The sequence below is a fragment of the Trachypithecus francoisi genome, unplaced genomic scaffold, assembly GCF_009764315.1.
Source record: "Trachypithecus francoisi isolate TF-2019V2 unplaced genomic scaffold, Tfra_2.0 Lachesis_group4, whole genome shotgun sequence".
NCBI classification, from domain to species: domain Eukaryota; kingdom Metazoa; phylum Chordata; class Mammalia; order Primates; family Cercopithecidae; genus Trachypithecus; species Trachypithecus francoisi.
The window spans coordinates 70,958,992-70,972,162 of record NW_022681469.1 but is presented as its reverse complement, the minus strand read 5'-3'; the positions used below and the strand labels follow the sequence as shown (position 1 = coordinate 70,972,162).

Sequence of the window (13,171 nt, the reverse complement as noted above, 5' to 3'; positions counted from 1 at the left end):
AGTCAAATCCCTGAATAGACCAATAACAAGTTCCGAAATTGAAACAATAATTAATAGCCTACCAACCAAAAAAAGTCCAGGACCAGAAGGATTCACAGCCAAATTCTACCAGAGGTACAAAGAGGAGCTGGTAGCATTCCTTCTGAAACAATTCCAAACAACAGAAAAAGGGAGAGTCCTCTCTAATTCACTTTATGAGGCCAGCATCATCCTGATACCAAAACCTGGCAGAGACACAACAAAAAAAGAAAATTTCAGGCCAATATCCCTGATGAACATTGATGCAAAAATCCTCAATAAAATACTGGCAAACCAAATCCAGCAGCACATCAAAAAGCTTATCCACCACAATCAAGTCGGCTTCATCCCTGGAATGCAAGGCTAGTTCAACTTATGGAAATCAATAAATGTAATTTATCACATAAACAGCACCAAGGACAAAAACCACATTATCTCAAAAGATGCAGAAAAGACCTTTGACAAAATTCAACAGCCTTTCATGCTAAAAAGTCTCAAGAAACTAGGTATTGATGGGACGTATCTCAAAATAATAAGAGCTATTTATGACAAACCCACAACCAATATCATACTGAATAAGCAAAAACTGGAAGCATTCCCTTTGAAAACCAGCATAAGACAAGGATGCCCTCTCTCACCACTCCTATTCAACATAGTAATTGGAAGTTCTGGCCAGGGCCATCAGGGAAGAGAAAGAAATAAGGGATATTCAATTAGGAAAAGAGGAAGTCAAATTGTCTCTGTTTGCAGATGACATGATTGTATATCTAGAAAACACCATCCTCTCCACCCAAAATCTCCTTAAGCTGATATGCAACTTCAGCAAAGTCTCAGGATACAAAACCAAACTGCAAAAACCACAAGCATTCCTATACACCAATAACAGACAAACAGGGAGCCAAATCATGAGTGAATTCCCATTCACAATTGCTACTAAGAGAATAAAATACCTAGGAATACAACTTACAAGGGATATGAAGGACATCTTCAAGGAGAACTACAAACCACTACCGAACGAAATAAGAGGACACAAACAAATGGAAAAACGTTCCACGATCATGGATACAAAGAATCAATATTGTGAAAATGGCCATACTGCCTAAAGTAATTTATAGATTCAGTGCTATCCCCATCAAGCTACCAATGACTTTCTTCACAGAACTGGAAAAAACTACTTTAAAGTTCATATGGAGCCTGCATAGCCAAGACAATCCTAAGCAAAAAGAACAAAGCTGGAGGCATCACACTACCTGACTTCAGACTATACTACAAGGCTACAGTAACCAAAACAGCATGGTACTGGTACCAAAACAGATATATAGACCAATGAACAGAACAGAGACCTGAGAAATAACACCACACATCCACAACCATCTGATCTCTGACAAACCTGACAAAAACAAGAAATGGGGAAAGGTTTCCCTATTTAATAAGTGGTGTTGGGAAAACTGGCTAGCCATATGCAGAAAGCTGAAACTAGATCCCTTCCTTACACCTTATACAAAATTAACTCAAGATGGCTTATAGACTTAAACATAAGACCTAAAACCATAAATACCCTAGAGGAAAACCTAGGCAATACCATTCAGGATATAAGCATGGGCAAACACTTCATGACTAAAACACCAAAAGCAATGGCAACAAAAGCCAAAATTGACAAATGGCATCTAATTAAACTAAAGAGCTTCTGCATAGCAAAAGAAACTATCATCAGAGTGAAGAGGCAACCTCTAGAATGGGAGAAAATTTTTATAATCTATCCATCTGACAAAGGGCTAATATCCAGAATCTATGAAGAACTTAAACAAATTTACAAGAGAAAAAAATAAATATCAAAAATAGGCAAAGGATATGAACAGACAATTCTCAAAAGAAGACATTTATGTAGCCAACAAACATATGAAAAAAAGCTCATCATCACTGGTCATTAGATAAATGCAAATCAAAACCACAATGAGATACCATCTCGTGCCAGTTAGAACGGCGATCATTAAAACATCAGGAAACAACAGATGCTGGAAAGGCTGTGGAGAAATAGGTACATTTTTACACTGTTGGTGGGGGTGTAAATTAGTTCAACCATTGTGGAAACAGTGTGGTGATTCCTCAAGGATCTAGAACTAGAAACACCATTTGACCCAGCAATCCCATTACTGGGTATATACCCAAAGGATTGTAAATCATTCTGCTATAAAGACACATGCACACATATGTTTACTGTGGCACTGTTCACAATAGCAAAGATTTGGAACCAACCCAAATGTCCATCAATGATAGACTGAATTAAGAAAATGTGGCACATATACACCATGGAATACCATGCAGCCACAAAAAAGGATGAGTTCATGTCCTTTGCAAGGACATGGATGAAGCTGGAAACCATCATTCTCAGCAAACTAACAGAAGAACAGAAAACCAAACACGACATGTTCTCACTCATAAGTGAGAGTTGAACAATGAGAACACATGGACACAGGGAGGGGAACGTCACACACCAGGGCCTCTTGGGGAGTAGGGGACTAGAGGAGGGATGGCATTAGGAGAAATACCTAATGAAGATGACAGGTTGATGGGTGCAGCAGTCCACCATGGCATGTGTATACCTACGTAACAAACCTGCACGTTCTACACATGCACCCCAGAATTTAAAGTATAATTTTAAAAAAAGAAAAAAAAATGTTTTAAAAGGGTAGCAAATAGAAAGGACTCAGAAAAAAACAGGATATTATAGCATCCTGCTAAAAGAGAAAACGAAGCCATTTCCAATTTGATAAGGCAAAAGACACTTTTCCAGGGCACACTGAATTGAAGCAAAAATTCCTAAAACAAAAAGAAAGCAATGCAGTTCCCACAAAGTAATATAAATGCCCTAATATATATTTTAAAAAGTTATCCCAGGGTGAACCAGGAAAGGGTAAGCCCAAGAGGATCTAAAGAAATCTAAAAATACAATTGAGAAATAGTGAAAATTCCAGAAAGCTTGATGACTTGAACACATGTATTTATCTCTCCCCCTTACAAATCCATACTAAAACAATAGTAAAATTAAAACCCATAAGGGCAATCAAAATTAGTATAGAAAACACTAGAGACAAGACAGAAATAAAAATGTAAAGACAGGACACAAATGGTTGAGAGGTCACATTGCCTAGGATGAGTGAAAAAAACAAACAAACCCAAAAAAAAACCTTGATGCCTACATGATCCAAGGCATAAGCCAGTAAGAAGTAAGTCAGTTCATATTTCAGAGTCCCAAAAATACTCAAAAACTGGAAGCTGAAGTTCAAACTGGGGCTACAAATGATATGATTAGTTGGAGTGAATTTAAGCTAGATGGAGGTCTTTGCCCCTAGTCTCCCTCTGCCAGCCCCCTATCCCTTCCTAGTCCCGCCAGAGATGTATTCCCTGAAGAGGTTGAATCAGAGAATTCAACTGGGGCTTGGATACCAGGCAGAGTGGATATCAGATTGAAGAATCATACTGAATGAAAAAAAAAAATCATGAGAAAGTCTGCATAGAGAACTGAAAGGTCCTCAGTCCCTTCTTGATCATCTCAGAATAGTGACAGCTAGGTTTATATGTCCTAAAAAAAAAAAATTAGGAAAGTCCATTTTCGGAGAAACACCCAGTAACGAAAACAAGATCAAGAGATAGTAACATTTGAGAGTACTTAAATAAGACGACTAGGTCTTCACCAATAGTTCCTATGCTGAAGCCCACCAACTCACCAACCACCCAGGCACAAAGCTTCCAATCAGCTTCTGAGTACATTACTCATAACATAAACTGAGAGCCAACAGTTTCTCTCCAAGAGGCATGACATAGACCTACCAAAAATCTCAACAGGTAAGGCAGAGACCAAAACAAATAAACAGAAACAAGAAACTCAAAGGAAATCCAGAAACAATTCAGAGACTATGTAAAAGGAAAAAAAATTTCCCAAGCTACATTTTGTATCCTCAGAAATATATGAAGTGATATGTTATTTGTTGAAATAAAATAGGATAATTTTTAAAAGAGCATTCAAAGAATAAGAAAGAGTTTGTGGAAATAAATGTTAGTATAATTAAAAATGCAATTAAAGGGTTAAAAATTAAAGTAAAAAAACCAAGAAGGTAGGAAAAAAAGATTTAAAATAATAGGGAAAAGGTAAGGTAACTAGAAGATCAATCCAATAATGCCAACATCCATCTAATGAAAATGTTCTTTTAAAAGAGAAGATTAAAAAAATTAAACATATAAGAAAACTTGTTGAAACTGAAAGAAATTAATTTGAAAACTGAAAACACCCATTGAACACCAAGAAAAAGGATGACACCAGGGATAAAAAGAAAGTCCTAGAAAGTTCCACAAAGAAAAAAGCAAATAAAGAATGAATTGGGAAATCAGAATAGTCTAGGGATGTCAGTACAATCTAGGCACCTAGAAAACAATAAAACAAGGTATTCAAAAGTCTAAGAAAAAATTATTTTCTAAACTAGAATCATATACTTGACCAGATTATTAATGAAGTAATCAATGACAGGTAAAAACATAGTCATATGGCAAATCCCCCATCACCCTTTCTCAAGAAACTACTGGAGGATATACTTTAAAACAATGAAATAAACCAAGAACAAGACAGACATGTAACCCAGAGAATGGGTATCTAACATTAAAAAAGGAGGAAAACATTCTCAGAAGAGGAAGCCTTATGACTATAGGATTAGAGATTAACCAATCCATATTATATTATGACTATAAAGAACTGACAGGGCAATCTCAGTGGGGGAGAAAAACTGATAGATTATCTGATTTGTTTTGGAGGCATTTTACAGTTTTGGCAAATAGTTGCAGGCCTCAAATTGTGTTTAAAATTATGCTAATTTGGGCCGGGCGCGGTGGCTCAAGCCTGTAATCCCAGCACTTTGGGAGGCCGAGACGGGCGGATCACGAGGTCAGGAGATCGAGACCATCCTGGCTAACATGGTGAAACCCCGTCTCTACTAAAAAATACAAAAAAAACTAGCCGGGCATGACATGGCGGGCGCCTGTAGTCCCAGCTGCTTGGGAGGCTGAGGCAGGAGAATGGTGTAAACCCAGGAGGCGGAGCTTGCAGTGAGCTGAGACCCGGCCACTGCACTCCAGCCTGGGCGGCAGAGCGAGACTCCGTCTCAAAAAAAAAAAAAAAAATTATGCTAATTTGAACAAAGGAAAAGTAGACAATGACAACTAAGAAAATCAAAAAGTTGTGCAAGGAAGGAAATTTACTCATAGCACACTTGTGGTTTCCCTATGACCAAAATTTATATTACCATACAACTGTAAATAATGTATATTAATTTAAGCCAAAAAATAGGAAAAAATGTATTTGAGGATAGAAACATAACAGAGAACATTTTCTCTTGGTGTGTTCCTTTCTAACTTGTAAATCACTAGTTATATCTAAAGTCTGTTTCCCTCTAACACTTCTTTCTGGACATTCTCTTTCCTTTGGTCCCATTGAATCTACCCTACACAGATTTCTACTCCAGCATTTTCCATTCAGTACAGGGCTTTGTCCTGGAAAAGAACTTCAATTTGTCATTTTAGGGAAGTCACATGAGCAAGACTGGTGGACTACCCCCAAAAAAAGACTGGATTAACACAAGTGAACAAATTTTGACATTTATTCTGCAATGAAATTCTTTGTGAATTTGCTAATTTCAAAACTATCCTTACTGCCTACACAGTAAAGTTCAATAACCTCTCCAAGGGTTTGAAATACAAAAGACATTTAATTATAAATTCCTCTAACTAGAAACAATTAAGGGGGAAAAATGATTTTTCCAAAAATAAGTTGAATCATTTCATTCATTTGCTTGCTTAGTGCTTATAAATAAGGAGTCCATATATAGTTTGCTCTCTCTCTTCCAAAACATTCAACCACCCTGGGAGAGAATGTATAATAAGGCACTGATAAAGTTTCATGCTGTCTTCCAGCACAGCATGCTATTATTGTAAGAGGGCTATTCCTTCTGTTTACCCAGTGATAAACAAAAAGATTGCACTTACCGAGCTGGGGCTGGAGTGCCGCCTAACTTTAGGTGACTCTTTGCCAGTGGAGGAGGTCTTAAAGTTAATGCAAGCATTGTTCTCAGAATGCACCCTCTTTACTTGATTAGCTGGTTTCTCAAACGGGTCAAAAGTGCTCTGTGTCCTCTGAACTCTGACTTTTTTATCCTCAGGAATTGTGTCCAGGGGTTTGATCACTGAGTCCATTCCCTGGCAGTTCCGTGTAGACATCTTTGTGACACATATCTGAGAAAAGAAGAAATTAAATTCAGAACTCTTCACTGCAACTTTAATATCACTAAACATGGCAATATATTACTCTAGAAAGCATGCCAATTTCAGTTTCAGGAAATACCCAAAAAGCCCACATTCTAAAAGCTGCATCAGCATAAATTACAGTACAAAAAATTTCTCACAATCATTCTGTTTATACTCACTTAGAGCTTACACTAAAAAATCTACCTCTAAAATGAGAAACTTAAGGCCCAGGCTGCTAGTAGTACCCTAAGATTCTTGAACTCTGTCACATGTTTTACCATCTGACTGGAAGTGGTTTATTTCTGAATCATTAAGAGGTTGGGTAACTGGCCTTAATTTAAAAAACAAAAAATAGGCAAATCAGATGCACACTAACTGATGGGTCATCGTGTAAGCAGCTAACCTAGGCTAGAGAAGGAAAGCGCATTATGTTGTTTAAAAGTTTTATGCATGAATATGTATGCTTAAAATCTGTCCCCATCTTGATTTCATCTGCCAACTGGAATGAACGGAGCTAATGGTTAGAGATATTAAAGAACTGAGGACAACGGTGGGGTTTTCTTTATTTCAAAGCTAATGGATTAAAAGAAATAACATGGTAAAAGAAAAACACCGAAATTATGGAAAACACTATGGCAATTCCTCAAGGATCTAGAACTAGATGTACCATATGACCCAGCCATCCCATTACTGGGTATATACCCAAAGGATTATAAATTATTCTACTACAAAGACACATGCACACGTATGTTTATTGCGGCACTATTCACAATAGCAAAGACTTGGAATCAACCCAAATGTCCATCTGTGACAGACTGGATTAAGAAACTGTGGCACATATACACCATGGAATACTATGCAGCCATCAAAAAGGATGAGTTTATGTCCTTTGCAGGGACATGGATGCAGCTGGAAACCATCATTCTCAGCAAACTATCACAAGAACAGAAAACCAAACACCGCATGTTCTCACTCATAGGTGGGAACTGAACAATGAGATCACTTGGACTCGGGAAGGGGAACATCACACACTGGGGCCTATCATGGGGAGGGGGGAGGGGGGAGGGGGGAGGGATTGCATTGGGGAGTTATACATGATATAAATGATGAATTGATGGGTGCTGACGAGTTGATGGGTGCAGCACACCAACATGGCACAAGTATACATATGTAACAAACCTGCACGTTATGCACATGTACCCTAGAACTTAAAGTATAATAAAAATAAATAAATAATAAATAAATAAATAAATAATAAATAAAAACACTGAAAAGCATTCATTTCAAAATTTGGTTTATGTTACTCTACTAGACCTCCACTTCCTTCCCTTCTTCTTCCTTCTTTACCCATTCTCTTCCTGCCCACCCTCTCATTTTATTTTAGTCTCTGTGACTTTTGTTCCTTGCTTTTTACTTTATGTTCTAAGCCTGTCATTCTCCCTATACTCCGGAGACTTTGTTGTCCTTATTAGATAATTTGATGGCCTCTGGCTTGTCTGTAAAGCTAGCTAATTTAATTGTTCTCTCTAAAGAAAATATAATTCTAAATAAAATTGTTTATAGAATGTTTTTCTTCTTATAAAAAGTTCCCACATCCCTATATGCTATCAAAAGCAGAAAAACAGAAGATATTTCTGAAAAGCCCACGTTGTTAAGGTAAAAATATAAAGTTTTTGAATACATACTTTGGATCCGTGGTTGGTTGAGTATGTGAATACAGAACCCACCGATACACAGAGCTAATATGTATAGAATGATTGCATGTGGGGGATAAATGCAGCTATGTATATGGATAGAAGTAGACAGACACAGATATAAATACAGACACAGATGCATAGATATAGATATCTGTGAGTGCATGAGCATAATGAAAAGTATATAGGAAAACACACCAAACTATTAACATCAGATATCTCCAGACATGTGGAATTGAATGAGTAAGATTAGCAATTTTTTGAACACTCTTGTGTGAATTTTATAATAAATATGCCAACATATGTAATGTTTTTAAAACCACTAAAGTCGAAAAGTATATATAACTAAAATAAACCATTTCAAGTTTTTGAAACAAAAAATTTTTAATTGTTAAACATCAACCCTAAGAGTATGTCTCAACTACCAAGCACAGGCTGAATTCTAACTAAGTCAAATGAGAAGAATATTATCATACTTTTTAGCATACGAGAAAACAGCTGAAGATATTTTTAAAAGACTCAAGGCAGAGTCCTCTAGTCATGATTAAAAAGTAAAAATTTATTACAAGTATGTTGGAGCGTGCAATATTTTTAAGGATTTTTGTGCTCTTCTTAAGGATGTGAAGGCAGTAGAAAAGAAACCACCCACGACACTAAGGCAATTAAATCATAAATACATGGGCCTGAGAAGTCAATGAACTGCAAACACAGAAAATTTGAAAGAAAAAAAAAATGTAAGGGCACAATGAAATCAAATTACTTAAAACAGAGAGAGAAAGTAAAAGATAAGAATGACAGAAAATAGTTCATGACTAAATTAATACAGAAAGGCAATTACAAAGCATCTCAGACTAAATAAAAATGATAACACAAAATATGAAAATGGTGAGATTCAGCTAAAGTAGTACTTTAGCTGTAGGAAAATTTGTAATACTAAATGACTAGAAAAAAGAAGAAAGGTCTCAAAGCAATGACCTCAGCGTCCACCTAAAAACACACACACACACCCAAAAAAAAAAAAGAAGAAGGAAAGAAAAAAAGCAAATAAAAACCAAAATAAGACTGAAATAATAAATAAGAAAGTGGATATAAATAAAATAGAAAACAGAAAACAATAAAGAAAAATCAATAAAACCAAAAGCTGGTTTTCAGAGAAGTTTTTTTTTTAATGATGAACATTTAGCCATACAGATAAGGGGGAAAAAAAGTAGAAAATATACATTGCCAATATTACTATCAGGAATGGAGCGGTGACATCACTACAGATTTTCTACAAATATTATAAACAACATTATGCCAATAAATTCCACAAGTTAGATGAAACCAATTCTTTGAAAGACAAAAACTAATCAAAGATCACTCAGTAAAAAAAATAGATAACCTGAATAGGCCTGTGTCTATGACAGGAATTGAATCTGTGGTCAAAAACATTACCACAAAGATAATGCCAGGGCCAGATGGCACCACTGGTGAAGTTAAACCAAACATTAATGGAAGAAATAACATCAATTGTACAGAAACTCTTTCAAAATATAGATGAGGAGGATATATTTCCCAACTCATTTTATAAGGCCAGTGTCATTCCAAGACCAAAATCGCACAAAAACATTGTAAGGAAATTATAGATCAATCTCTCTCATGAACACAGATGTGAAAAATTACTAGTACATCTTCAACAAATTGAATGCAATAATATATAAAAAAGATAGTAAACCATGACAATGTCACACTAATCCCACAAACACAAGGTTGGCTTAACATTCACAAATGTGTAATTCGCCAGTTTAACATACAGTGGTAGGTAGTCTCTAACATGGCTCCCAATAACACCCACTTCTAAGTATTCACACTTTTATGTAATCCCCAGCTCTTGAGTGTGGGCTGCATTTGTTGACTTGTATCCCATAAATATAATACGGCAAAAATCATAGGATACCACTTCTGAGAAAACTCATAAGAAAAATGTTTCTTCTATTTTGGTGCTCTCTCTCTGCCTTGAGTTTCCCCTCTTAGATCACTAGACCTGGGGAAAGTCGACTGCCATGCCATGAGGCAGCCCTGTGGAGAGGCACAAGTGCAGAAACACTAGGGCCTGCAAACAACCTTGTGAGTAAAGTTTCAGGGCCAACTACAGTTCCAGCTTCCTGCTTGAGTGGTGGAATCTCATAAGAGACCCTGAGCCAGCTAAGGAGCACCTGCAGGAGACCCATAGGAACTAAGATTTAAAAAAAAGTTTGTTGTTTTAAGATGTTAAGTTATGGGATAATTTGTTATGAGGCAACAGATAACTAATGCACAGGTTTTTTTTGTTTGTTTGTTTGGTTGGTTGGTTGGTTTTTTTTGAGACAGAGTCTGACTCTGTCGCCCAGGCTGGAGTGCAGTGGCCGGATCTCCACTCACTGCAAGCTCCGCCTCCCAGGTTTACGCCATTCTCCTGCCTCAGCCTCCCAAGCAGCTGGGACTACAGGCGCCCACCAGAGCGCCCAGCTAATTTTTTGTATTTTTAGTAGAGACGAGGTTTCACCGTGGTCTCGATCTCCTGACCTTGTGATCCGCCCGCCTCGGCCTCCCAAAGTGCTGGGATTACAGGCGTGAGCCACCGCGCCCGGCCTAATGCACAGGTTTTTAAAACTCATATGATCATCTCAATAGACTCAGAAAAAGCATTTGATAAATTCAGCATCCATTCACAATAAAAACTCTCAACCAACTAAAAACAGAGTAAAACTTCCTCAACCTGATAGACAGCATCTACCAAAACATTACATGTAACATCATACTTAATGGTTAGAAACTAAATGCTTTTCACGTAAAAACAGGAACAATTCAAGGACATCCACTTTCATCACTTTGATTTAACATTGTATTTTAAGTTCTAGAAAATACAGTAAAGCAAAAAAGTCATTTGTTGGCTTCAGGAAAGAGAGGAACTCCAATTAGAAATTCTGATGGCTCTCTGAGCCTATACAATTTAAGCAAGAGAAACTGTTACAGAATCTACTGCAAGTACAGCTTTCTCTCCATCTTCATGCCTTAACGGCCTTACAATACATATTTTGAGTCAGGTAGCCTCTCATTTAATGGATCTGACTATGGCACACTTGGTAACTATAAAAATCAGTGAAAACTATGCACCTGTGGAAAACCAACGTCTCTATTCTATCATTAAGACAGAAGAGTGGCAGCCTTTTCCTACTTTGTGAGAAAAAAAAAATTAACAAGGTTCTCAACTTAAAATATTTCCCATAAATATTCTTAAACATTTCACGTTTACCATTTTTGCTAACTACTAGCAAATGACAAAATAAAAGTAGAAAACAATCAACTTGGCTGGGCATGGTGATGCACACCTGTAGTCCCAGCCTTTGGGAAGCTGTGGCAGGTGGATCATTTGAGCTCAGGAGTTCGAGACCAACCTGGGCAACATGCAAAAACCCTGTCTCTACAAAACAAATACAAAAATTAGCCAGGTGTGGTAGTGCACACCTGCAGTCCCACCTACTCAGGAGGCTGAGTTGGACAGATCTCTTGAGCCAGAGAGGGCAAAGCTGCAGTGAGCTGCAGAGTCCGTGCCATTATACTCCATGTACTCCAACCTGGGCAACGTAGTGAGACCCTGTCTCAAAAAGGGAAAAGGGAAAGGAGTGGTGGGGAGGGAAAGAGAAAGAAAAAGAGAAAAGGGAAAGGGGGAAGAGGGGTAAGAGGGGAGAAGGGGGAAGAGGGGAGAAGAGGGAAGAGGAATAAGACGGGAGAAAGGGGAAGAGGGGCAAGAGGGAAGAAGGGGGAAGACGGGTAAGAGGGGAGAAGAAGGGAGGGGAGGAGAGTTCTTAGAATAAAATTATTTAAGTATCCAGGGTGCATGAAGAGAAAAGCGAGCAGTCTGGGTCTTAGCAATGAAAGAGGGTTCCAAAAGACAGAGTATACACTGGTGCTACTCCCCCGCATACAAGTCTTCAGTTGAATGCTTATATTAATTTGTCAGCAATCTGAATAAATGCTTCCCACCCCAAATAGAATCTTTCTGCCCATAGCAAAATGCTTATGGTCAGTGCAGTAAAAGGTCTTAGTAAAAGATAAAACTTCATATATTAAAAAACTCAGAGACAGAAGTATGGAATGTCAAATCGGAAAAAATCACTGAGAACCCAAACCTCAAAAACATAGATTCTTCCAACCACCAAACAGTAGCCCTTTTATCCACTACTAACTTTCATGTGCACCCCTAGTGCCCAGATTTTGGCCTACATTCCAATTCTCCAGTAAGGAAAGGAAGAACTCTTTGGAAAGTAATAGATTCCAGTTCACAGTGCAGGAAGTGTGAAAGAGCCAGGAAACATCCAGCTGTTACCAGAAAACTAGCATCCTTTCAAAAATGTCAGGGATCATGCTAGAAGGACAAAGGAATCTGCCGAAAGGGGTTCCCACTGACCAAACTGTGATTATTTATTTGAGCATCAAAAGGAAAAATAAAAGTGTGGTTAAATAGAACAAGCTGAGTTGTTGAAAGGCCATGAGTTCATTATGATTTCAAAAGAAAAAAGTTACTATAAAGGCCAAATGGCAGCTATAATATAAAAGAATGAATATAACACGATATGGTTGATTTTAAGATACAGAACTCTTAGTAAGCCAAGAAGTGCTAGAAAAAAAGTAGCAAGGAACTGTATCAAGGGCAGGAATGAATGATCAGGGCCTGTGGGGAGGGTCCAAGTAGCATGAGTGTAGAAAAAAAAGCAACACAGCATGTTCCAATGACAGCAGACCAGGTGGGTGGATGTAATACAACAGGCTAAAGGGCAGATGATGTTTCCTAAGCAACGTATTACAAAGTACACATCTGGTGGAGAGAAACAAGATTAAAAAGAAGACCTATGTGAACCAGTGTGGAAAGCATTTTTTAAAGTAAGTTAAATTTTAATAACACATATGAAATTTAACCCTTAAAAAGAAAACTCAGCTTGACTGCCAACCCATGACTCAGATGTGAATCTCTGACCTGAAAAAAGCATCCAGGGCCCCAACAGTCAACAACTCAGATCCTGTAACCATGGCTGTTCTAAGAAGGGGTTCTTTTACTTGTGGCCCTGTAAAGATTACACAATTCCAAAAAGACACAAAAAATATTATTACTGAACTCCCTGGAAGAAATCTAAATAAGTAGATCTATA

General features: G+C 37.5%; 1 protein-coding gene across 4 annotated transcripts in view; it reads right to left on the bottom strand.

The window, feature by feature from the left end:
- CDK14 (cyclin dependent kinase 14) overlaps positions 1-13,171 on the bottom strand; it is a 604,612-nt gene that overhangs the window by 467,299 nt on the left and 124,142 nt on the right. For all 4 annotated transcript variants that reach the window (XM_033194405.1, XM_033194407.1, XM_033194409.1 and 1 more), the window contains one exon: positions 6,052-6,297. In XM_033194405.1, coding sequence (XP_033050296.1) covers positions 6,052-6,297 — 246 coding nt within the window. The remainder of the gene's footprint in view (positions 1-6,051; positions 6,298-13,171) is intronic.